Source organism: Zerene cesonia, chromosome 27 (genome assembly GCF_012273895.1).
Source record: "Zerene cesonia ecotype Mississippi chromosome 27, Zerene_cesonia_1.1, whole genome shotgun sequence".
Classification (NCBI taxonomy): Eukaryota; Metazoa; Arthropoda; class Insecta; order Lepidoptera; family Pieridae; genus Zerene; species Zerene cesonia.
In genome coordinates this window covers 3729909-3754813 of record NC_052128.1, presented here as the reverse complement: position 1 = coordinate 3754813, position 24905 = coordinate 3729909, and the positions used below count along the sequence as shown (strand labels likewise).

The 24905-nt window shown below is 32.8% G+C and overlaps 4 protein-coding genes and 1 pseudogene across 4 annotated transcripts; 3 read left to right on the top strand and 2 right to left on the bottom strand.

Annotated features, from left to right (window-relative positions):
- Positions 1-550: 550 nt before the first annotated feature.
- Positions 551-3936, bottom strand: LOC119837396. Its single transcript, XM_038362968.1, has 4 exons — positions 3790-3936; positions 2694-2757; positions 1297-1467; positions 551-783 (listed from the first exon to the last, which is right to left on the bottom strand). The coding sequence occupies exons 2-4, from the start codon at positions 2749-2751 to the stop codon at positions 569-571; spliced, it is 444 nt and encodes a 147-aa protein (XP_038218896.1). The 5' UTR covers positions 2752-2757; positions 3790-3936; the 3' UTR covers positions 551-568.
- Positions 3937-7354: 3418 nt separating this feature from the next.
- LOC119837276 (pickpocket protein 28-like) lies at positions 7355-11338 on the top strand. The gene is made up of 10 exons (XM_038362792.1): positions 7355-7596; positions 8283-8525; positions 8611-8722; positions 8919-9076; positions 9213-9438; positions 9512-9779; positions 9947-10012; positions 10422-10605; positions 10794-10885; positions 11214-11338. The coding sequence occupies exons 1-10, from the start codon at positions 7355-7357 to the stop codon at positions 11336-11338; spliced, it is 1716 nt and encodes a 571-aa protein (XP_038218720.1).
- A 231-nt stretch (positions 11339-11569) lies between these two features.
- LOC119837275 lies at positions 11570-14961 on the top strand. The gene is made up of 7 exons (XM_038362791.1): positions 11570-11748; positions 12158-12365; positions 13214-13419; positions 13577-13670; positions 13835-13963; positions 14211-14434; positions 14718-14961. The coding sequence occupies exons 1-7, from the start codon at positions 11570-11572 to the stop codon at positions 14959-14961; spliced, it is 1284 nt and encodes a 427-aa protein (XP_038218719.1).
- A 1327-nt stretch (positions 14962-16288) lies between these two features.
- On the top strand, positions 16289-21976 carry LOC119837457 (tetratricopeptide repeat protein 5-like). Its single transcript, XM_038363046.1, has 8 exons — positions 16289-16516; positions 16697-16829; positions 17135-17358; positions 17623-17922; positions 18362-18547; positions 18970-19148; positions 19424-19568; positions 21434-21976. The coding sequence occupies exons 1-8, from the start codon at positions 16460-16462 to the stop codon at positions 21551-21553; spliced, it is 1344 nt and encodes a 447-aa protein (XP_038218974.1). The 5' UTR covers positions 16289-16459; the 3' UTR covers positions 21554-21976.
- LOC119837511 lies at positions 19712-19876 on the bottom strand (annotated as a pseudogene).
- Positions 21977-24905: the final 2929 nt, after the last annotated feature.

Here is a 24905-nt window from a genome sequence, read left to right as displayed (position 1 = left end):
GCGGTGAGGGAAAGCCCTAACAGTGGTTCAATCACACGGCGCAGTGTTGACACTCCTTTATTTATAGAATTTTCTGGATATCAAATGAATTGTTTCATTTAAAAATCGTGCAAGGTTTAAACATATCTGCACAATTTGATTCCATTTCTTGGAAATACAGTCGAACGTGTTTTTTTTATTATTACTTTAATGGAAGATTATTTTGAATTATATACTCTTTAAAAGCTGCTTTTCGTACTTTATATGTATTTCTAAAACTAATCGTCTACCATCCACGTTTTTTGTTCAATAAATATGGTCACGCTCCGTTTAATTCCGTCTGACTAAATAAAACGCAAAGGTATATTTAAAAGCCATGACTTCAACGGTGGCCATCGTCCACCTACAATCGTGAGAGACAGGATACAAATTCCATCCAATGACGATGATAGCTGAATCGCAACCTCCAGACCTTACACCACGAGCTTCCCACTGCTATAATTAACGCAGCAATCTTAGTAAACATAATATATGTAATTAATCATCCAATCTAAGCAAAGAAAACCCACCACATGTTAAAAATTATTTATTAGCGCCAAAAATACAAAATGGCGGCGAGGCATAGGAACAGAACGGTGATGCCAGTGGGGTCGACAGCCTCGCCGCTATTGCACATATCGTGAAAGCACTGGCATACAGTACCGAGGTGGTCACTGTTATCATCTTTATAGCAGTCCTTCTCATGAAGCCTCCAGCCGCAACTGCGGGTCACGCGGACTTCGGAGTCGCGATGCGAGTGGAATACTGAAAACAGGTCAAATGAAAATCATTATTTACATTACATTAGCAAGAATATGTAAATATAAGGTGATAAGTTTAGTAAGTTATTAACAAATAAACGAATAGTACCCACCAAATTAAAAATGTCTATTAAGATCTTTCATATGTTTCTATAAGAATTTAAACCAAGAGCTCTCGAATTAGAATTCAGGACGCATTATATCCACAGGCTGAATCTGATAGAAAATAACATAACTTAAAATCAATATTTCAAGCAGATTTGAAATACTTTTGTAGTATATTTATTTAAACATGTGGCGGATCTTTGTTAAGGTTAATAAAGATTTATAGCACTTTATAAGTTAATTAAATAATTTGGTATATATTAATTATGTAAATTTTTTTATCATTACAAATTAAATATTTTTAATTTTACTCTAATTTACTTAGTTTCGTATTGTATACTTAGAATTACTAGCTAAATGAACTAAATACCTGTGGGCTTTAAAAATCGGGATTATTTTTGAATATACTTACTGGTTTGAACAATTTTCCTACAGAAGAACTGCATTTGGTTGGAATTAGGGATGGACCGCTCGCAGTCGATGATTGGTACGATGTATGGATGTTCACCACTCTCATACTTCTTAACATCGAGACAGGCTGAATTGTTGGCACTATTGCAATCGTAACAGAGTATGCTTGTGGCTGAAACGTGTTTTTTAGGTTTTAGAAATGTATACCCATTAAGCCAAAAAGTCACATATATGAGATACCTTATTATAAACATACGTTTTTCTTAACATTCGTTAGATTTTTGCACATGATTATTAGATTGGGATATGCTTATTTTATTATTTAAGATATATAACATATTTAAATATCACTACATTGTGTAAAACAAAGTCGCTTTCTCTGTTTCTATGTCCCTTTTTAATGCTTAAATCTTTAAAACTACGTAACGGATTTTGATGGGTCTTTTTAAAAAGATAGAGTGATACAAGGGGAAAGTTTATATGAATAATAACATCTATTAAACTACTATGAATTAACGCGTGCGAAGCCGCGAGCAAAAGCTAGTTTAATTACATATGATGAGGCATATGTTATAAAAAGGAAGTAACAAAATAATACAAGTATTTACATCAATTGTAAGTATGCCTGGCTACAGCCCTGGATCAAGAGGGAGGTATTAACCTGATCCGGGTTACTCACTTGCATTTAAACATTTGTACAATGTATAAATGTTGGTACTATCCTATGGAACTACGTTTATATAATACGTTTGCAAACACGCTTGTGGGTGTGTATTTTTGTGCTAATGTGAGTGACTGGCATGTGAAGCTCGTTACGGCAATTATGACTAAGATATGTACATAGTATGGTTGAACATGCAGTTATAAAAATATATATAAGATGAGAATCCATGGAATGTTGTCGCTTAAGAACCATAGGTCAGTTCTTTAGCATCATGGTTAGGTACATATTATAAATTATGTAGCATTATAAAGTAAAATTGATATTATTTTAAAACAGCAACAATAGAGTTTCTTGTCGGCTCTTCCTGTAGAAACTGCTTTCCGAACCGGTGGTAAATATTAAAACGATGTTATGATGATTCGAAAGTGCTTCTATGAGAAGTCTAACTGAATAAACAATCTATGAGTTAGAGTTTGAGTTGAAGAAAACATGTTTATTGACGTTGTTCTATGGGTAGTAGTAATTTTATAATCCACGTGATAAGAGTACAAAACTATAACAAATATTAATAGATTTAACGCATATTCCATAACATGACCATGCATAACATTGTGTAATAGTTCAGATAATATAGCTTATAATAATAGTTTCGTAGTCTAGTAATAGATAGAGCATTATCATTGAAGCCATAGTTCAATTAAATTAGATAAGAGGCGAAACACACCAATACTTACATTCGTACACTAAAGACAGGACCACCAAAGCACAGAATGATACCTTTATTAACGACATCTTAATCTGAAAATAATAAATAAATAAAATTACGATATGTTGTTAAGAGTCGGAAACTAAATAAAGCGTGTTAAGTCTGGTTCATATAATTGTAAAATAGGCATCAATTGTTGTTCTATTAAAGACTACGTCCTTTCCCAAAGCTAGTATCTGTTCAAAGCTTTATCCATTTCGGTTTAGTGGCTTAGGGTGAACGTGTAACATTTATTAGATAGTATGCTATTTTTTTTTTTATAACAATAGTTGGAATATATGCAATTCGTAGTTCTTACGACAGATTGCATTTTCAACCGACTTATCAATTTGATTTTTTTTTGCCTTAACCTCAGAACTACCGAGTGGGCGAACCGTTTTATATGATTCTTTTTTATTTGAGAGCCCATGCTCAAACGGAATCACCGTTTTAAATTTGAAGTTCTAACAATTTGAAGACACTTTAGTTTTGTTTTAGAATAGTGATATCGACTGTACTTTATTCCGTTAGTACATGTTTAATTTAGTGATTGGCTTCTATATCATTAACATCTATCAAGTTTTAGTTTAACTTAAAGTTAAATTTATACACAATATAAGAAATGTATGTCAATCCAGAAGATTTGAAGTTATACCAAAAAATGCAATCGAAATGATAACCTTAAATATTATTTTGTGTTTGTTAGCTCATTACTTTCTACTGGGTGAGCTGATATTTATGATTATTTTTTATTCAAATGCTCCTATATAGTCCCATTCAAATTTGGTCTAGTTCTTACTAAAATATTATTAGTCACTGTCCATGTTTAACTATTGAACTATTATTCCAACTGCCAATAAATAAACAACATAAACTTCCATTATTTTTTCAAGTATCATATTATGATAAAATATTTAATAACATCACACAAATTTTTGGTCCATTTTTTATCATCAACAAGATAATAAAACCACATTCCTTAATAATTCCTCGTGCGAAAGACACACATGCGTAACACTCGTATTAATAAAATATAAATATAAAACAGCTATTATTATTTATTTAATTGTTAACATAATCGTTACCTGATATTAATTGTACGCTATTCTAAACACAATTATCTCAGCATTAATCGATTAATATAAATAAAACTGCACTTATGTTAATTACAAGAGAACTACCGCACTGGGAATATTTTATGTTACTGAGTTTATGACCATTCAAGATATCTTTTCTATAAGTTAGAGTAGTATTATGCGACGGAGCAATCTTGATACTTGTTAAAAGAATTGCTTATCTTTACGCTCTCATGATCCATCTTTTCCAAATGTTGGATTTATTGACAAACAATAAACAGATAGTCTCAAAACCACGCACAGAAATTGTCCTAAGTAACATTCTGCCTACAAGTGTATAAGGCAAAGTTTTCTTTGAACATTTCTCCCACGAAATAAGGTATTTATCTCAATCAATGTTTTTTAAGACATCAATCGGACAGTTTTGACGCCTATTTAATATGTGATTGTAAGTTGGCATTAGCATCCTAATAATATTATATATGCGAAAGTTTGTGAGGATGTGTGTGTGTTTGTTCCTCTTTCCCAGTGATTATTATTTAACTACTAATCTAACCAATATTTTTGCTTGTATTGTTGTTTCAGCGACGCCTATATCGTGTATTGAAATATTTCATTATATTTACGGTGAAGAATTGAAGTCGAAATCCTAGAGGTGGTGGTGGTGTCGAATGATAGCATTTTAATTTAGCCTTAAGTACTAAAGGTTTAATAAATTTAATTTTTCAAGTTACGTTGCAAAAAATCTCCTCAGATATAGATATGTTTGTGTCCTTGAAGCTCAGATAAAATCGAAACAAAATTCTACTTATTTCATCAAAATATTAATGTACAGTATATATTATTAAATAGTATCAAATCTCTTTTGTCCTTAAATGCTTATCACACTGACCCATGTCCCGTTAGTAAAATATTCATTGATATTAAAACTTTATATAATATTATGTTCACAATATGTAAACAATAATTTAGTCTATTATGATAGGCTCTTAATGAGGTTAATATTATTATACTATTACTTCATAATTCTTACACAATAGTTTTTGTTAAAACTAATGAAGTGTGCAATATTATATTATATACTTCATTCATAACTTAAAACATTATTTACAAGGTTTACAGGAGCAGATCATCATCATCAGCCCATATATGATCGCACTGCTGGGACACAGGCCTATGAGGGTTTAGACCATAATCCACCACGCTGGCCAAGTGCGGGTTGACACATATCATAATACTAGCTGCACCCCGCGGATTCACCCGTGTAAGTCCATATAGGAATATCGGGATAAAAAGTTGCCTATATGTTATTCTAGTTGTTGTTTGTTGTTGTTTAGTAAATTTCATTGCAATCGTTTCAGTAGTTTTTGCGTAAAAGAGCAACAAACACACACACATCCTTACAATGTTTCGCGTTTATAATATTTTATTAATAGTTTATTATAGTAGGATTTAAATGAACCCCAATGGGAGGCACCAGTATTCAAATAAAAGAAGAATCATCGAAATTTGTTAACCAGTCAAAAGTTTGAGGTCTCAAAAAAATACGCTTGAATTGTGAACCTCCTTTTGAGTCGGTTAAAAATGAAACAACAATATCAAGTATCATGTCTATTAATGCATACTTTACAGCTAACTACTAAGAGGTTATTCTAACGCATATAACTTCAGTCTTGTAAGTTGAAACTCGGTGCTACTTTGTAAGGCTTCCGAACTATTATGCTTCACATTATAGGCGATATTTCTTATAGAACCAACGTTTTACTCGAATAAATTAAATTTAAAATTGTTTGCAAGTGATTGAGGTATATGTCAAAAATATATATAACTACCGGTTTCAACTGCGGGCGAAGCCGCGGGCAAAAACTAGTCAATAGATTAATGTGTGTTTATCTAGTACATACATTCTGGACACTACCAAATATCATCAACATAATGCCAAGAAACGAATGCTTTATTTTATTTTAACCAGAATAACCACCTCGTCTTTAACCGGCATTCTCAAAAACAAAGATGTACGCCTATGGTTTTTTGTGTATCGTTACTCGATAATTCGAGATTTTATGGTTAGTGGGAAATTGTCTTCATATTGTCCAGTGGCGTAGTTAGACAAACAAGGGCCCTGGTGCATAGGGAAAGAATTGGGCTCTCCTCCCCTCTTTCCGTCTTCCTCCCCTCTTTCAAAGCTGAGGTTAGAGGGCCCCCTGAGCTCCGGGGCCCTGGTGCACTGCACCACCTGGCCCTATGATAGCTACGCCACTGATATGATAAAAATGTGACAACCTGTGATAAGGAGGGGGGAGGGGTCGAAATGTTCTAAAATTCGCGTGACGTAATTTATGGATGGCCCCTATTGTCGCATTTTGGAATTCTCGAGTGGCACGTTCGCCCAGGGATGTCCTATACTTTTTTAAAGAGTAATTACATTAATAGCTTATTAATGACAAACTAAATGATATATATCGTCTAAATAAACATCGTCGTGCTTTATCAAATCAAGTATTTGACCTGTATATAAGATTAAGGCCATCTAATTTAAAGTATTATCCCAAAACAATAGCGGTATAATATATTTAATTATTATTATTATTTTTATTGCCCGCATTGTATTTTACATGTTCCGAAAAATATTGTTTTAAGTTATTGAAAAATATTTTCCAACCTAACATAAATAAAAAACAAATAAAGTAAATTATAACATATGCATGTTTATTATCACTTATCTCTATTTTAAATGCGCACTTCCGGAAATACATTTTAGATAAAATGATACTTTAAATGATCTCTTTATGTTTAAATAATAACTATCCTTTCCCAAACTTACGATGTGAAAAACTAAACAGCCAACGGCATTATGAAAGTGAGAAAAGTTGTCTCTTATTGACTAGTTTTCTATTGAAATTCATGTGTATTTGATGCTGTATGAGAACCATTCGCTATTACGCATCTATTGGAAAACTTTTTCACTCAAAAATCAAAATTGCTATCATATGGAAGTAACAGAAACTATATTCATATTATTTCCAATGTTTTTTTTTATGTCATAGCGGGCAACTGAGCTGGTGGTTCGCCTGATGGTAAACGATCACCACCGCCCATGAACATTCTCAGAAGCTCAGACCTCTGAGAATGCGCTGCGCGCTTTTAAAGGAAATGGGATGAGGAAAGGATTGATGAATGGAAAAAAGGAATGGACTGGGAAGGGCTAGGACAAGGAAATAGGCCTCCGCCTCAATGTACGTACAGATGCCAATATATCATAATTTATTTTATGAATAACATATAATAGTTGAGGTTGGACTTATAAAGCTCTCACTTTTGGCAATGAAGATTTTTTTTATAACGACATAAAAAGCTTGTTACTTTAGAGCAATTAGAAGGCGATTTATATAACCTACATTTACACCGTTTCCCGAATGGAAATATACAATATTACATTCGAGAAGAAGATTACATTAGATTATACTAAGCCTTTTAAAGTAATTGCTAAAGTTAATGAAATGCATTTGCATTCTAGTAACATCATCACTTCTAACTCTAAAGCGAACACGACTGCACTATATTTAAATTAACAATGAAAAAGTTCCGTAACAAAAACAAAGTGAACATCAAGAAAAGACGAACAGACGAAATAATAGACATGCGGTACATAAGAGATTTTTATTTAAAAGATTTCAAATGTATCAGTCCCCAAGTGTTGACCATTGAAGAGGCCGGAGAGGCAAAGAGCCTTAGATTGTTCGCGAAGCTGTGGTTTAGGGAAGTGATGAAGGGGCTCAAACAATTCCTTTATGAGGGCTCTTTGCACGGAGTCAAGTAAGTTAAATTGATTAGGAGGAATCGACGCGTAATGAACTCACGCTCCGAAGATTTTATCAGTCATTCGATTAGTTGTGGGCGATTTGGTAGTTGGACTATTTAAATTTGTTATTAGTTTTGAACTGCTATAATGGGACTGTTTAAGTTTTGTCCCAAGTTACTAGCATATGGTAAACGAGATCATTCTTTTGTAGATTTATGAGTCGCTTTATGTGTTGTAATAACTATTTAACGGATTATAATTTGAGGTTATAGGTATTGTTGAATAATTCCAATGATAAACAAACTAAAAAAACACGTTCAAAGATAAAATTGTCTCATATATAAGGATATTATTTAAACTTGTTCCTAATCAAGATATAACTATTGTACACACACCGATGATTGATAAGTGTAAAAATTTTGAATTAGATATGTCGATTTAAAGAGGGTCAAAATGGAGGTTAAGCAAGTCGTTTATACAAGGTTACATAATATAAACATACGTGAAGCTTAATAACTAATAAAAAGTGTGTTAAAAACCAAACCAGTTGAACTATCTAAACCTTTTATCTAGAAAAGCACCTGGTAAATATTTTTCAATGCAAAGCACACATAGACACACTGAAAGAAAAGCCTTCTTGTACTAGACTAATCTATTATATATCCAGTATCTAGACTAATTCTCGTTTATTTACTGTCAGATATATTTTCGAGCCGTCGTTCAGTCACAAGGAACGTATAGTTTGGATAGCTATAGTCGTGATAAGTATCATCATATGTGCCATGAATATCATCCAGCTCGTCAGCAAGTGGACCTCCACACCGTTTGTTAATGTCATCGATTCTTTACCCACACCAATATGGGCGATACCCTTCCCAACTGTTGTTCTGTGTCCCCACATTCACTTGAAGCTTTCGTATAAGAATATATCGGAATTGAACGAGTAAGAATTTGCATTCTCTTGAATACTTTCATTAAACTAGTATTTTGTCTTACTTAATAGTTATATCACTCATTAATGTTCTCAGATTGGAAAAGTCATTCGCGTCATTGGTGTGCCCACATATGGTATCCAATCGTTCGACAAATCAACGATTAACTACGGATCAGAATATAAAGCTTCAAGAGTTTATTTTACAGGTTTGTAATGAAAAAGAAATTTAATACAAAGCATATCTTTTCTATTCTATGTGTGTGAGACAGTAAAAAATTACTCATTATTTCTTGGATCATTATTTATTCTCTCATCTTCATGCTTTGATTGATCATGTTTTAAAGAATAAAATAAATTAGCATCTCAATTACTTATAATGTATACTTATGCCAATTCATTAAGGGATCTCCGAAATGTGAAGAAATTGTGAAATTCTGTCATTGGCGTCCAGAGAATAATACAGAATGGCATTCGTCAGACTGCTGTGAAAAGTTCTTCAGGCCTGTTTTTACGGAATATGGGCTGTGTTATACTTTCAACGATCTGCCTTTAGGCGGAATGTAAGCTAGTTTTTCTTTGCCATCTATTCAAACAAAAAACTTCTGTAAATTTAATAAAGAAATTGCAGTATAATAAGCGGTAATAATTTGTAGACGACCTATAAATATTTCCATAAAAATCCTTTATTTTTTTCAGGACAAATAGTACATTAAAATGGCAACAAACATTTAACGAAAATGTTTCAGCTACTCCTTTGGAGTGGGGTCTAGATATTGGGTATCCCACTATATTCCCCCCTGCAGCTGATATAGTTCCTTACAGGGTAATGGCTTCAGGGGAAGCAAATGGAGTTGATATTGAACTGTACCTGAATATAAGTGAGCACCAATTCATTTGTGATGGACATTACCGAGGATTTAACGTAAGTTAAGTTAGTTAGATGTTGCATAAACAGTAGCTGTGATAAAATTTAAAAAACTTTGATTATGAATCAGGTCCTAATTAGATCACCTACAGACCACGTATATAGCACCACGATTCTGCGTCTTCCCATGGACAAAATGACGACCATAGAAGTAACTCCAACCACTTACAAAACGGACACTTCCCTTCGGGCATTGTCTCCTGATCTAAGACAATGTTTCTTCCAAAACGAAAGAAAGTTGGAATACTTTGAATTCTATACAGATAGTAATTGTCAGCAGGATTTATTGATGCGCGAAACAATGAAGAGGTGTAAATGTGTTATGTTTAACTGGCCAAGTAAGTATGATTTTATATTATAAATAAGTAATTGCTCTATATTCATCCAGCATGAAAATACAACAACAATTAAAGATATGTCAAGGTAATAAATGTTCTTTCTTCTTTTCTATCAAATGTATAGTTTTTCACTTATCCTACTACATAATAGTAATAAAATATTCCAGGAAAGTCTATTTTGGAATCGATCTGTTCAACAAATCAAGATTTTATTTGCATCAAAGAAGTTAAAGGTAAACCGTAACCTTCTATATATATTCATCTCTATGAATGAAATCCGGTATTCTTAATAACCTACGTTGAAGTATTTGGTTTTCATAACGTCCATATCGTGTGATTGAGACGCCGAAAAGTAAATTAATTGTGAGATAAACAGATATTTAAAAATATTTTTCCATAATGGTCCGCTCCCAGTGATCGTAGCATAATGTGTTGTAGCCTTCCTTCATAAATTGAAGTAGTCTTTGAGACAAGCGCATACAAGTAACCAAAAAAAAAACAGACAAACAAACTTTTCAGATATACAATGTCAATAAGCATTCAGACTTTCTCGGAATCGAACATTTACAGTTATAGTTGTGTATGTATGTTCAATTTAACAGAATGTATGATAACCGCAAAACAAACTTCCATCTTTTTTAGCCTTAGTGGAGCAGCGTCTGATCTACGCCTACTACAAAGACAGTGATGAGCAAAGGGAACATCACGAATACTCCTCATCTTGCTACCCTTCATGCAATGATGTGCTTTACTCTAGCCAAGTTTATTATTCCGATTTAGGAGAGGAACCGAAGAGGACAAACCCTCATTGGAGTGCACCGAAAAAGTATTGTTATATTTTATGGGTTTTTTACTAATAAGCACCTTGACCCATAGACATTTTTATACAAGATGTGCAGGGCACTTCATTGTCATACTATATATATCCAAATGCTCTTTTTTATTTTAATTTGAGGTAGTGGAGAACAATTTTTCTATTACGCTTCAACTTACACCTACTTACATATGTTTCAGAGGTGAAAGGACACGCGTAAACGTACATTTCTACAACGACATGTTTCTGGGTCAGCACCGACACGCTCAGTACGACGACTACTATTTTGCAGGTCTTGTCCCCCCCTTTCCGCCATCTTTCAGTCGTTACAGATCGTATCTTGTAGTGAGCTCTATAATTAAGTCTAGTTAGGTAGGAATAAGCAACTGTACTAAGTGTATGTTTTGAGATAAAATTTTAGTATTATGCATATGAAGAATTCTGCAGAGTACTTCAAAATTGTAACCTATTACTAAACGGAGATTCAAATTTATTTAGCTATTCTAACAGATATTTTAAACCAATTAACTGTTTTTATTTGATGGGGAACCATATTCTATTGGTTATGTAATAAAGTGCGGTTAATCACACGAGATTCTTAATACGAATTTTATTTTTAGGTGCAATAGGAGGTCTATTCAGCCTCTTTTTGGGATTCAGCATCATCAGTCTAGCCGAAATTGTTTATTTCGTCTTATTAAAACCCATATACATGGCCGTGAAAAATACTTTCTGGATACGTTAAAATAATTACAACCTATTGAACCCAATTTATTAAATTACAAATTAAAAAAATAACATAATTATAACTCTTTGTTTCCTTGCTGTTTATCTATGGATTCTACCTTATGACTAAATAAGACTAATTTGATAGCTCTTGTCTTTTAAAGATCATTAAAAACTTATTAAAATTAAAATTAATGTTTTATTTTGAAAGTGTTATTTATTATTTATCATTTATTTATTAATATATAAAATGTATTGTGAAGACGCCTGCTTAGGTCATTCGTATGGTTTGGATAAAATAAGAAATATAAATGATAAGTTAAACGCAGATGTAGTCGAACAAATAAATGGATCTCAGGAATTGGTTATGCTCACAAATTTTGCAAGAGAATCCCACGAATATAACTTTAAAAAGAGCTTACAAGAAAGGTATATACGTTATGAATGATTGTTGGTATTTATGAATTTAAATTAAGAAAAATCTACCCTTATTTTATCTACACGCTCAAAAGCTAATATAAAATAACATTAGCTGTACAAGCTAATCTTAATGATAAGCCTTTGCATTTTATTGTTATCATTAATGTTGTACTAATTTTCATGAAAATGCTATATCGCTTTACCTACTTTGTTAAAACTGCTTTGGTTTCAATGTGCAAGTCGATTATGCTTCGGCATAAATCGGGCCACACCACACCCATCACACTGGGGATGATTTATTCCCGTCGTCAAATCTCTTCTGCAAATATTCATTGGTGATGATGATAGCTTACCATCAGGCGAACAACTAGTTATCCGCTTAAACACAAAAAAATAACTACTAAACATTTATTATTAGAATATCCGACGTAACTTCTTGGCGCTGGGTCTTAGACGATCTTTCTAAACGTCTCTCCGAGGCTATAGTCTCGTTGAAGTATGAAGATAACGCTTTGAAAGTGGTAGTTCAGAGGATCGAGGATGAGATTCGAGAGCATTCTACCCAAGGCACAAGACCAGGTGCAATGAGCCCGTTGTGTGATGCCGTAGAAGAAGCTATAATACAAGTAAATGTACCTAGTCACTCATGATGCGCGTGTTCATAAACATATGAGCAACGGTCAAGCCCAATCTTTATCTAAATATATATAAAAGAAAGTGGTGTTAAATGCACTATTTATAACTCAAGAACGGAATAACCGATGTTGTTGAAAATTTGTGCAGAGGTAGCTTAAAATCAGGAGACGGACATAGGAAAGTTTTAACAATGGAAAATCCGGAAATCCCACGGGAACGGGAACATGTGAGGAAAATCTTGGGTCTATCTTTCCTGCGACTACGCGGGCAATGCCGCGGGCAGTAAGCTAGTCTTTACCTAAATAAAAATGTAACAGATCCTGTTTATTTGTATAGATTTATTGTGGAAGTCGAGCACGCTTCTGCACGAATTGGGCCAGCTCGCACCGGGGAAGTACCACACGCCCACAGAAAACCGGCGTGAAATAATAGCTTGTTTCGTACGGCGAGTGGGGGAGCCGGAGGCCCATATCCTTTTCCTTACCCTTCCCAGTCCTTTCCTTTATTCCTCTTATCAATCCTTTCTTAATCCCTTCCCAATTAAAGTCGGCAATACATTTGTAGAGACGAAAGGTCTGCAATTGACCTTACGCCTCTTTGTAGAGGCAAAAGGTCTGCAATTGACCTTACGCCTCTTCAAATGTTCATGGGCGGTGGTAGCGCTTACCATCAGGTGACCCACCAGCTCCATTGCCGACTATGACATAAAAAAAAATAGATAAGTAGATACGAATATAGAACTCTACACGGACGGAGTTTCACCAATGTTAATGAAAAATATACCCCAATGATATATCAATTCTAATAATAAGACCGGGCCCTTTTTACTTTTTTTAAGGAATACAATTTTCTCCGTGAAGAGAAAAAGAAATTCGAGAAACTGGTGCCGGAGCTGACGAAGCAAATTTTACTTCTAGAAAAAACTAAAAAAAGAATAGAATCTGATATACTCAACAAGGATCAAGCTATAAGTGTGGATGAAACTTGTGCAGACAAAGATTATAGGAATGCTAAGATAGAAAATTGGAAGGAAAGAAAGAAAAAGTTGGTAATTTATTTTTTGGAATGTTTTAGGGTTTTCTACTCTCACAATGTTTGCAATACCTATGTTTCACCAACGTCTTAATTTATCTAAGAATTTTAATAATAACTTTAATTAGCATCTGGTCAGCACCAGCCAGCAATATTTTTCATGTTTCAGAGGTGTGCCGATGAAAAAATGGGAGAAACGATGTGCTTTTCTAAAAAGAGCAGGACTACGGGCACTGAGATACACTGTTGTTACTCGTCTCCAGGTTAATTTCATTTTCAATAATTTATTAGTAAATAAAGAATTAATTTAGGTAGCCCAATAGAACTTGAGATTTAACCGACCGACCGTAAAGTTGCAGATGGAATTGATTTATCAGTGCTAAAAATTAAAATGTACATAAAGTGCCTATACTAGTAATATTTATAGGTTCGGGGAGCAAGAGTTCAACTGTCCATTGCAGCGCAAGCCATGGCAACCCGAGTCGATACAATCCTCAGACGACGGTATTACACCAACTCTATGAAATTGGAAGATTTGAAGTGGCAAAGACAGGAGGTAATAAACATACTGTTATCGGTATAGTTCTAAGAGCATTGCTATTATAATGTCTCTGATGGGTTATATAAGCTTGGCTAGAGGCCGACTTATTTATTCATATATTTGATATATCAATACTAGTGCTAATAGCTGACAGACTTTATTCAATTATGTTATTTATGTTACTTTATTCATTGCCGTTGACAAAATGTAAAGAAAACAAAGTTAATTTGAAACTTTATTTTAATAAATTATGAATTGATAGGCTTTACGTGACATTAAGTCTCTGGAAGAAGAGCAGTCGCAATCGGAATATAATTTATTACAAATCATGGATCAGGAACGTGTAGTCGAGGCCAGAATCATTGAACGCGCCAGAAAGCCGGGTCGAGAACTTATTAAAGATGATGCTGATCGGAAATCGAAATACGAATTGGTGCAAATAAGACTTCTTGCAAAAGAATTGAGGAAAAATATAGAAAGAATTGCGTAAGTCGAAAATTTAAAAAATTCCAACTAACATAAATACTTACCGTAGACTGAAAATTCAAGCGAGAGATGCTTCATTATACAGCGGCTTTTCATATAGGTCTAGAATATTCAATTCTAGACTTCTTTTCACCATACTCGATCGCTCTCTGACTAACTTCAACGACATTGTAGACTCTTAGGTGTAACTAATAACTATTTTCACTCCACACACTTCGAATAGAAGTAAATACGTAATTAAGTGTGTTGTGGAACAGTAAAATAATTAATAATACTGTCACAGGTCCCTTCAAAGTGCGGTAGCAAATGCTATATCGAAAATTGACTGCACAGCGGAAGACTTATCACAAGTTCTTTTTCTAGACGAATGTAGGATCAGGTCCAGAACAGGGGAGGTCCCAAGCACTCTTTCTGAAAGTACAATGTCTTCTACCCAGTCACATACTAGAGACAGATCCCCTCACCCTTCAGATCAGTTGACAGTCATCCAGGAGGAAAATGAAGATGACTATCCATTTGATTTCTAATACTCAATAATATTAAAACCAAATGTGTATTGTGTATGTATGTGTTTGTAAGTAGATAGTTATCGCCACAAACGGTTAAATCGATTTGAACATATTGAAGCATAGATTGAGCAAGGACATACGCTACTTTTTGATGTGAAAGAATGAAAATATTATAAACAGCCGCCTGTCCTGCCACCAAATAATCATTAGCGGCGCTAAAACTGGAATTCTAGTTTCTATTATGAATATTTATTATGGGCGTATATTTATTGTAGAAATATTGCATGCTCGAATAGAGACATCTATTCCATTATATAATCTAATAAAATAATATTGTCAAACAAATAATAAAGATAGATAGATTATACAGCAATGCGTGAGCGGAACCCATTCTATGCCGCCTCACCGCATGGCGCAATGGATTACACCCCTGATACATTGTCCAATATCAGTCATTCAATCAATTCAATCACATTTATCAAATGTTGAAAACATAGTATTAACTAATATAATATTATAATTATGATGATTCTGATTATGTCTCAAAAAAGAGAAATAAATGTATACTAATTTACATTGATTTCCCGCCATATACAATCTGAGTCGAAATTGAAAACAATCATAATGTAAACTAAACCACCACAGAGTTCTTTAGTAATTGGTAACACAGATTAAATTACTCCGTATTTGTAATATAATGTTATGCGTTAACTATATTATGATAACACATAGTTTGTCTGGTAGGTCCTACCTGTGTAATACAATCGTATGTACTTTTCTTACTGATTTGAACAAAAATTATACATATATTATGTAATTATGAAGGCTTGTTCCAAATTTGCGACAAACTTTTCTTTGAAGTAAATAAAAAGCCAAGTACTGATGTAGTACTGTGTGTACCATAGAGTACTATAAATATTATATGTTGTAGAGTCTTCACATAGCACTGTTACACTAGGTACTGGAATATGGCCAGGTTAATAATTAAAAGAAAATATTACAAAGTACATTAGTTAATACTATATTGCAATAGATCGATACATAAAATATCGACCTTTCCGAAACACCTGCGTAAAATTAATTAAAAAAAAAATTATCCCTAACCCTTTTCATTTCCGTATTTCGCAACTCTGGCTGCATTTGAATAAAAAAAATCCTGGCCGTGCTTTGCATTCTTGTGCTTAGTTACCGGAAGGTAATCTTTAATACATTAAGTACATGTAGATAGGTAGTTTCTCTGCCGATTTAGTGGAGTAATAATTTAGTAAGCTGTGGTTTGGCATTGACAAAATATATGACAATTGGCATTAAAATTACGGAAGTCTTGATTGACAGCTGACAGATATCTGTTTTTCTATTTTCTGTGTTTCTTGAATGTTGGGATATGTACCAAGTTTTTCAAGCTACATCATCATTTAAATTTTGTATTTAATGAACAAGTCCGACCGATGTAAACTTTTTAAGAACGCCTAGGGCCAGTGGTTTTGTGAAAATTATAAATTAGATAAAAGCAATCATGGCTGAAGATGCGGTGCATTTAGACAATGCTAATGAATATATTGAAAATCTTTCTGTAAGTATTTAACAGTAAAGCAAATATATGTATAAAGAAAAGTTAATTATATTAGTCCTAGATCATAAATTCATTTCAAGTTTTTAATCTTATTAGGAATATATAGTAATAACTTAAAAATTACAAGCTATTTATAATATTAGACTTAACCTATTTACTAAATGATTCATGATATTATAGAAAGAACTACAAGAGCTAATTACCTACCGTGATATGTTTTTTGAAAATAATCCTATAGAAAAAGCCAAGGACAAACATAAATGTGTTGAAGAGAAAAAGGAAAATTTGATAGAAAAGTTTGAAAATATTGATGGTAAGTTTGATTAACAGTTTGAAAAGCATTTTCTATACCAAATATATTGTAGCATATACCGCTTTGTGTGAATTTTATTTAGGTACATTTAAAAAAAAATAACTTTATAATATTCTTTTTGCTGTAATAATTAATTTATTATATCTGTAATACATCATATTTATCACAATACTTTAATACTTTTAACACACTAACACAATGATGTAGTAATTATTTTCATATATATTATAATTTAACTTATGGAATAGCAAAATAATCAATTCTTAACCTTAATTACTGCTCATTAACTTGACACAATTTTTCAGTGGATACACAAATTCCCTTCCCTCTAAGAGCTAAATTTCAGTACCTAAAGGGAAGATGTTACAATGTCAGTCTCAAATATGATTCGAGAGCCACACAGTGCTTAAGTAAAGCTGTTAAGTTGAATCCGCATATGGTTGAGGCTTGGAATGAATTAGGAGAGTGTTATTGGAAGAATATCAATGTTAAAGAAGCAAGAGCCTGTTTTGAAGGTGCATTAAAACATGTGAGTTTTGTTAGTAATGATACTATTTGCTTGTTGTTTTACGACTAACATCAGATCTTTGATGTAGTGGTGTATCATACATTTTTGATGCCATGGATTTACTGTTACCCAACAATAGATGGAGATGGGATACAATTTTGTAATCATAATGAATTCATGTATAGTATCAATAGATGCAATTATTTAACTTTGCTTTCCAGATGTGCTTTTTGTTAGTACTTTTGTTACATGTTTTATTATAACAAAACAATATCATAATTTCAGGAAAGAAATAGAATAACACTAAGATGCCTCTCAATCATACTACGTCAAGAAGCTAGCACAAGGAAAGACCATGAAGCCACACAGATGATACTGAAAAGCGTTGATTATGCCAAGGAGGCTGTATCACAAGATATAAAGGATGGACAATCGTGGATCATTCTGGGGAACTCATATCTGTGTCAGTATTTTACAGTATCGCAAGATCCGGCGATATTGAAGCAGTGTATGAGTGCTTATAAACAGGCGTATTTGGATCCAATTGCTAGAGGACAGCCGGATCTGTATTATAATAAAGCAATAGTAAGTGGGTTATTGTTTTTATAGTATATGTTTATGATTATTGTATAAGAATATTGTACAAGGGTAGAAATTACACTAACTATTATACTATACTATACTATAACTATTTTTAATATCTATTCTATGCAAAAACTTTTGTTAAATTTGTTTCAGCTATTGAGCTATAATTTGTATCTCACTCACATAATTTAGTATCAACATGACAAAACAGGAAAAAAATTATGATATTTATAATATTTATGATATTAATGTATCTAAGTTTTTTGTTTCTTTTATTTAATAGATTCAATAAGAAGCTTTGCCTACATTATTACAGATAAAAAAATCACTTATAATATAATACTTAGAAAAGCACATTCTTGATATTGCTATTTCGTATCAGATCAATTCATTTCCCATTTCTAATGATTATATATTTTTTTTTACATGTACATTATAGGCACTTAAATATGAGGAGAACTACAGCGAAGCCCTCGAGACGTTCAATAGAGCGTGTGATTTAGATCCGTTATGGATGCCACCGGATAGAGAGAGAATAAAGCTCAGACAGTTTCTAGCTAGTGCTGTGGATTTGTTAAGAACTCGAGGCAAGATAAAGTGCAAGCGATTGGCTAATATGTTGCAGGTATCTGTTTTTATGAGAAATTCATTGTAAATAACTGTGTAGTAGTGGTGTGTGTATGCTAGACACTTTCTCTGGCTTTCAGATTTTTGAAGTGAATAATTAGTTAACTAATTATTTAACTGAAAGCCATGAAAAAGCTAAATTCATTTGCAGATGTTTTATTGAAAACCACAAAAAACACTTTTTACTAACTGTTTTACTTTTTAAATTCGATGTATTCTACTAGGTTGACTGCAGTTAGCCCAATGTAACTGCTATATATTATGCATATCCAGACTAATCTATTTCTATACTAAATTTCATCTGAATTAGATCAACTCTTGTGTGATAGTGTACCAAACAGTCACCCATTCCTCCTCATAAACATTCACAATGATATATTACTGGTAGAAGGATTAAACTAAATTGATATTTGGTTACAGGCTGTCGACAAAAAGATGCTAGGAGACTACACCCCAGGATCATTTGTAACCATTGGCTCTCGACGTGATGTTATTCTGGAGCAGGTGCGAATAGACGCATTGCAAGAAGGTGCCAACGAGAACAAAGTTATATTGGGAAGAGTTGTGGGCTCTATACATAGCGAGAATGCAGTGCCCTTGTAAGTCTATTTTCGATAAGTTAATATAAAGTCAATACTTGGCCAATTTGAGATAGGCAATAAATAAATTATAGATGACTTCACATAAATATATGTGGTGTGTATCATGTTTTAATTTTTCTGGTTTATTATAGTTTTTGTGTAGATCGAAAAGATGTATAAGATAGTTTAAGAGCAGTAGAAAAGGTTTCATTCACATCGCATATGTTTCTTTGATTTTTAAACTTTTTATTATTATATATTTATATATTATTAACGAATTTGAAACTTTTCAGTGCATTTGGCATAATAGACGAGAGCATGAAATGCATGGTGGTAACCGCTTACAACTGGGCGGCCGGTAGAGGGACTCTCATTGGGGACTGGGTCGCCATACCGGAGCCTTATGTGAGGACGCATAACATTGTCACGCCGGAAATGGTAAGTCAGTCTATATAATTTATAAAAATGATGAAATGATAGGTGAACGTCAATAATCAGACATTGCTTAATTGGAAATTAAATTAATTTGATAAGTATATTCTACTCATAGTATATACAACTTAAGTTATTTTTTTTAAGTAATTATGTGGGCCGACCCGTGACGGGAGTGGAGCGAGCCCCGAACATCCCGTCGATTTACAAAAATCAGTTTAATATACTGGTCCCGCTGTGCGGGAACTTTCAGATATTAAGCTGAAAAGAACAGATACTACACTTTGATCTTAGCCAAAAGGCCGAGAAGCGATAGTGTTACGGCGCTCCGGCGGAGTCTTATGTACGCTTGTTGGAATACTTATAGCGCGATGTGCGTTACGAAAGCGACATCTATACGTGCTTTTAATGAAACTAAATAAGTTTTTATTTAAGTTCTTAAATTAAAATTATTTCCTTGTTAATTAAAAGCGTATTTTCCCATCTGCAATTTATATTTATACTAGTTTCCCGCCCGCGGCTTCGCCCGCCTCCGTATTGTTCTTGTCTTTTCAAACCTTCCCTGGACTATTCAGAATGCACCAAAACCATGATTATGAAAATCAGACCAGCCATTCTCGAGTTTTAGCGAGACTAACGAACAGCAATTGATTTTTATACATAAGATTACTGCATAACATGCAAGCACATTGTACTTTTTACCAAATCAAAAGCGAGTAAAACGCTGTGGTATGCGATAGCGACATCTATTGGTGTGGTATGAAATCTCAAGGAACTGTCCAAAAGGAGAAAAAAAAGCTTGAGTGTTGTTGTAATACGACAATAGATGTCGCTTTTCCCTGGTTGCCTGGTACTAAGTTTTTAAAAAACATTTTTGGTATTACAAGTTACATAATATTATATCTCATAGAGAGGCAAACGGCTCTTTGTCAGCTATTGCTGCCCAAAACTATTATTAAAAAAATTGTTGTCTCCTTTAAATAGTCACATTCATATACTTATATATTTTTTTAATTACTTATTAATTGAGATTAATTTGATGTGAGAAAATCATTTTTGAGTAAGCAGTTCTGCTAACTGCTGCAAAGGGTGACAAAAATTATTTTTTATGAAATTTGTCCCTACAGTGCCTTTGTGATAATGTCATTTTCGTCTGAATAATTATCTTTTTGAAACAAAAACTATTCGGATGAGACTTTATATAAATTAAATAAGATGTCTCTCTGATGTATATCAATTATTTTAGGAATTCATCAAGAAATACATTATAATACCCAGAAGCTTTAGATCTCTTGAAATAATATGTTTTTTTGATTCAATTGAAGAAGTTTCACTTGTTCTTTTTGAATTTTGATATTAAATGCCTTTAAATAGTAAAAAGTATATAGTTAAGTTTATACTAACACTGAGTTTATACTTCTTACTTCCTACTATAATCCTACTATCCTACTCCTACTAATATTATAAATGCGAAAGTTTGTAAGGATGTGTGTGTGTTTGTTGCTCTTTCACGCAAAAATTACTGAACCAATTGCAATGAAATTTGGTACGTAGACAGCTGGACAACTGGAATAACATATAGGCAAGGCTTTTTATACCGATATTCCTACGGGATACGGACTTACGCGGGTGAAACCGTGGGGCGCAACTAGTACACTATAAAAAGAGGAATGGGTACTCATTTTGATGGATCCTTTTACTTACACAAACATATACGTTTCGGCTATATAATAATAAAATAAATTTATATCCTATCTAATTACAAGATTTTTCTTAATTATAGACATTTACAGTAATTGCTATGGGTAAGCGGCTGGTATGTAATATATGCAAGTATTTCACTTATGGATAAATTATGTTTAAATTTCCAGAAGTACATGTTCAAGTCCATCCGCGTGAACAACCCGATGACGATGTTCGTGAACGGGCGTCGGGTGGAGCGCGGCCAGGTGGCCGGCACCAGGGTGTCCAGCACCTACGAGATGCACTGACGACGCGTCACACGCCGATGAGGCGATGTGTCGTGTCGTCGGGCGTGTCGTGCGACATGTCGTGCGATTGGCGTGTAGGATGTGTCGTATAGTGTCGTGTCGTATGTTGGCTGATGTCTGGAGAACGCGATATCCTGTGTACTATGATCTGATTTATAGTGAGCAATTTCGGTATTCGATTTGTCGTATGCTTATAGAGTATATGTGATATGTCGTGAGAAACGCTGTTTAATTGATTAGCTGTACGTTACCGATACGATATGTCATATGACCATATCATGTGTCGTACGATGCTAAGTGTCGAATTTGTTGTCGGTCTAAATGTTATCACTATGATTTGAACGACTTATATGTGACAATAGGCAGACAATCGTGTCAGCGATATTATGGTCGTAGAGGTACACATAATAAGTGATTAAGAAATGACTGATTTGTGGATGTTTTGTATCTTGTATCGTAGGTATGTCGTAACGACTTTAGTGCGCGTAGTTAATAAAAATTGTATACAAAGTAAACTTTATATATAACGATATTTTTTAAACTACACGATATACTGATACAAAAATTGTCGTACAACGTTATTTTTTTTTAAATAACTTAACTTTCGCACTATAGTTTTGATTACATGTTATAATTATTAATAAACAACATTTTTAATAGTTTTTCTACTACTTACTATAAAAATATGATTTTCTAAATAAACTATTTCATACTTTAAATGCAGTATTAAGAAACGATATTTCAGTAAAATTAAACACAGTATAGACATCACATATCGTAAGCCATTAATATCTTACGACTTACATTTATTATATTATAGATATTTATGAATATTAAATTAATACACAATAAGGAGTAAAAACGCATTTGGCCAGATATGAATATATAAAATCAAAGTGACTGCCCATAATTCTATGTTAAAATTATAAATATTATTAGGATGTTTTCGTTTTCTGTTTATTATGATTTTAATTAAAAAATTTATGCATCTAAGGTCCTTTTTTGAGTAACATACGCAATATTTATATTTATATATTCATTCTGAATCAACAGAGGCAAAGCCTCTGCGATAAAGTAACTATGTTATATTTGTATAGCAATTAGAAAATTATATTAGATTTAAAAAACAAACTTTCACATTTATCTGCTTCATTTATAACGTATGTTAAAAAGCATGTACAAACGGCCACTGTGAATTTTCGTTATTATATCTATGTACCTTAAATACACTATGAGAGCTTAATTATTCGACATTATCCTAATGATATTATCTTTGTCTTAATTTTATCTTTATCTATGATTTAAATCACAATTTCATAAGGAACGATTGATTAAGAAATGGAAGCGAAGTCATGAAACATAACTAGTTAAATGTACAGACGGCGACAGGGTAAGATTTGGAAGGATGGTTTCGCGGACAATTTTAAATTTATATTACATGCTTTGGCCGTATTAATTTCCGTTCTAATATCTATATTATTATGTTTTGTAACATTGACCATAAGATTCATAAAAGATATAGTGTAAAAAAGGGTTAACTAGACTTACATGTAGTTTGTTTTGTAACTATGTTATTATTTTGCTTCTTAAAATATATTAAAAACTTCCACAAAGTTTATAATTAAAGCGAACTTCATAAACACGTAAAAGTTAACATTGAATAAAATAAATGAGTCATCGTTGAGTATGCTGGCATCGTTTGGAATTGATTAATGAATGATTAATAGATAAATTATACTATACCAATACCGTTATTATTATAAATTTAATATCCGTTTGTAAACTCGAATAATATGAAAATGTTATGTATTATATATATCTCCATAATTGTCGGCTGCCACTGGAAGGAAGATAGCTGGTACTTTGGAAGGCTTACGTGGGTATATAGGTCCAACACGCAGAGACCCTTTGGAGTATTTAATGTATTGTGGTACACCATATTATTACTATAAAAGATACGTTTTATCACTACGGTACGATGACCGTATAAATATATTTTAGACCAATGGCGTCATTTAACTATCCCTAACTGCTTTTGCCAAAATTTTCACATTTTTGTATGATTTTTTTAGTTATATACGTATTAGATGAATTGAAGTTGTTCTATTACAAAAAAGTAGTATGTACGTAAAATTATATGATATTAAATTGTACTAAGATCTCAAATTACTAATAAATTAACTTATGTGTTATTATTAATCATCTTAATTAGTATTAATGTTATACGATTGAACACTACCATAATTGACATAGCCTTTTCGAGATTAAATACGTGCGTGCCAAATGTTTTGCACAATTATTATTTTCTTTTTCGCACATATCAATATAATAAACAGGCACAATTTTTTACATTATATAAAATAATAGCTACTGTAAATTATGGTTTCAATAAAAGATTTAATAATTATTAACTGTTTTATTTATTTACAATTCTCTAGAATATAGTTGGTGTACTTTCATTTTATTTTTCTATTATAGCTTTAAAGTGTTATGGGGGCGTTACTCTCTAAATATAAAAAATAAAAAGCCAAATACTTTCTGTATTCACTAAAGATGTGGCTATCGTGGATTGGAGAGAGAGGGAGAGACTGCCTACCGTTGGCGTATACGTGAGAGAAATAAATGCGAGACATGCAAGCGCCGTAACGCGTTGCGTAACAAAGCGACTTAACCTCCCATAAAAAGTTTAATTTATCGATACATTACGTTCAATGTAAACAATAAAAAAAAATATGTTTTTAAGTTCTCTTTGGTTGTAAATATACAGTTATGTACTTATCTAATAAACCGTTAGGGTAGCATCAATGTATACTTACAGAATAATAAAATATTTAAAAAAAAACATTAAATTTACAACATGAAAACGTGTACAACGTTTACTGTAATAATTTTAAATGATATAATGTTTCATTCATTTAAATATTACACTAAAAATTACGAATAGGTATATCCACATATTACCCCGAAAACACATTTTACCTTGTGGGAAATAACAATTCATAAAATAACATATATCTAAAATAACAATTATTTACAACCATATTAAACTTTATTAATTATTAATAGTAAAAAGGGATAGACTTACTGTAGTGATGCATATTTGAACCAAAAGTGATATAAACACGTTATAACTAGCACAAGAAAAATTAATTACAACTGTCCTACGAGACAGTGGCGTAGCGTGGGGGAAGGGGGGCTGGCCATGGCCCCGGGCGACATACGAAAGAGCGCTAGGCGCCATATAGTAAATAGAAAACTATAAGAAATACCTAGATATCCAGACAGAAAAGCAGACGGACACCGATAGTTATATAGGTAATAGGTTTTACCCTTTGGCTACAGAATCCCATCA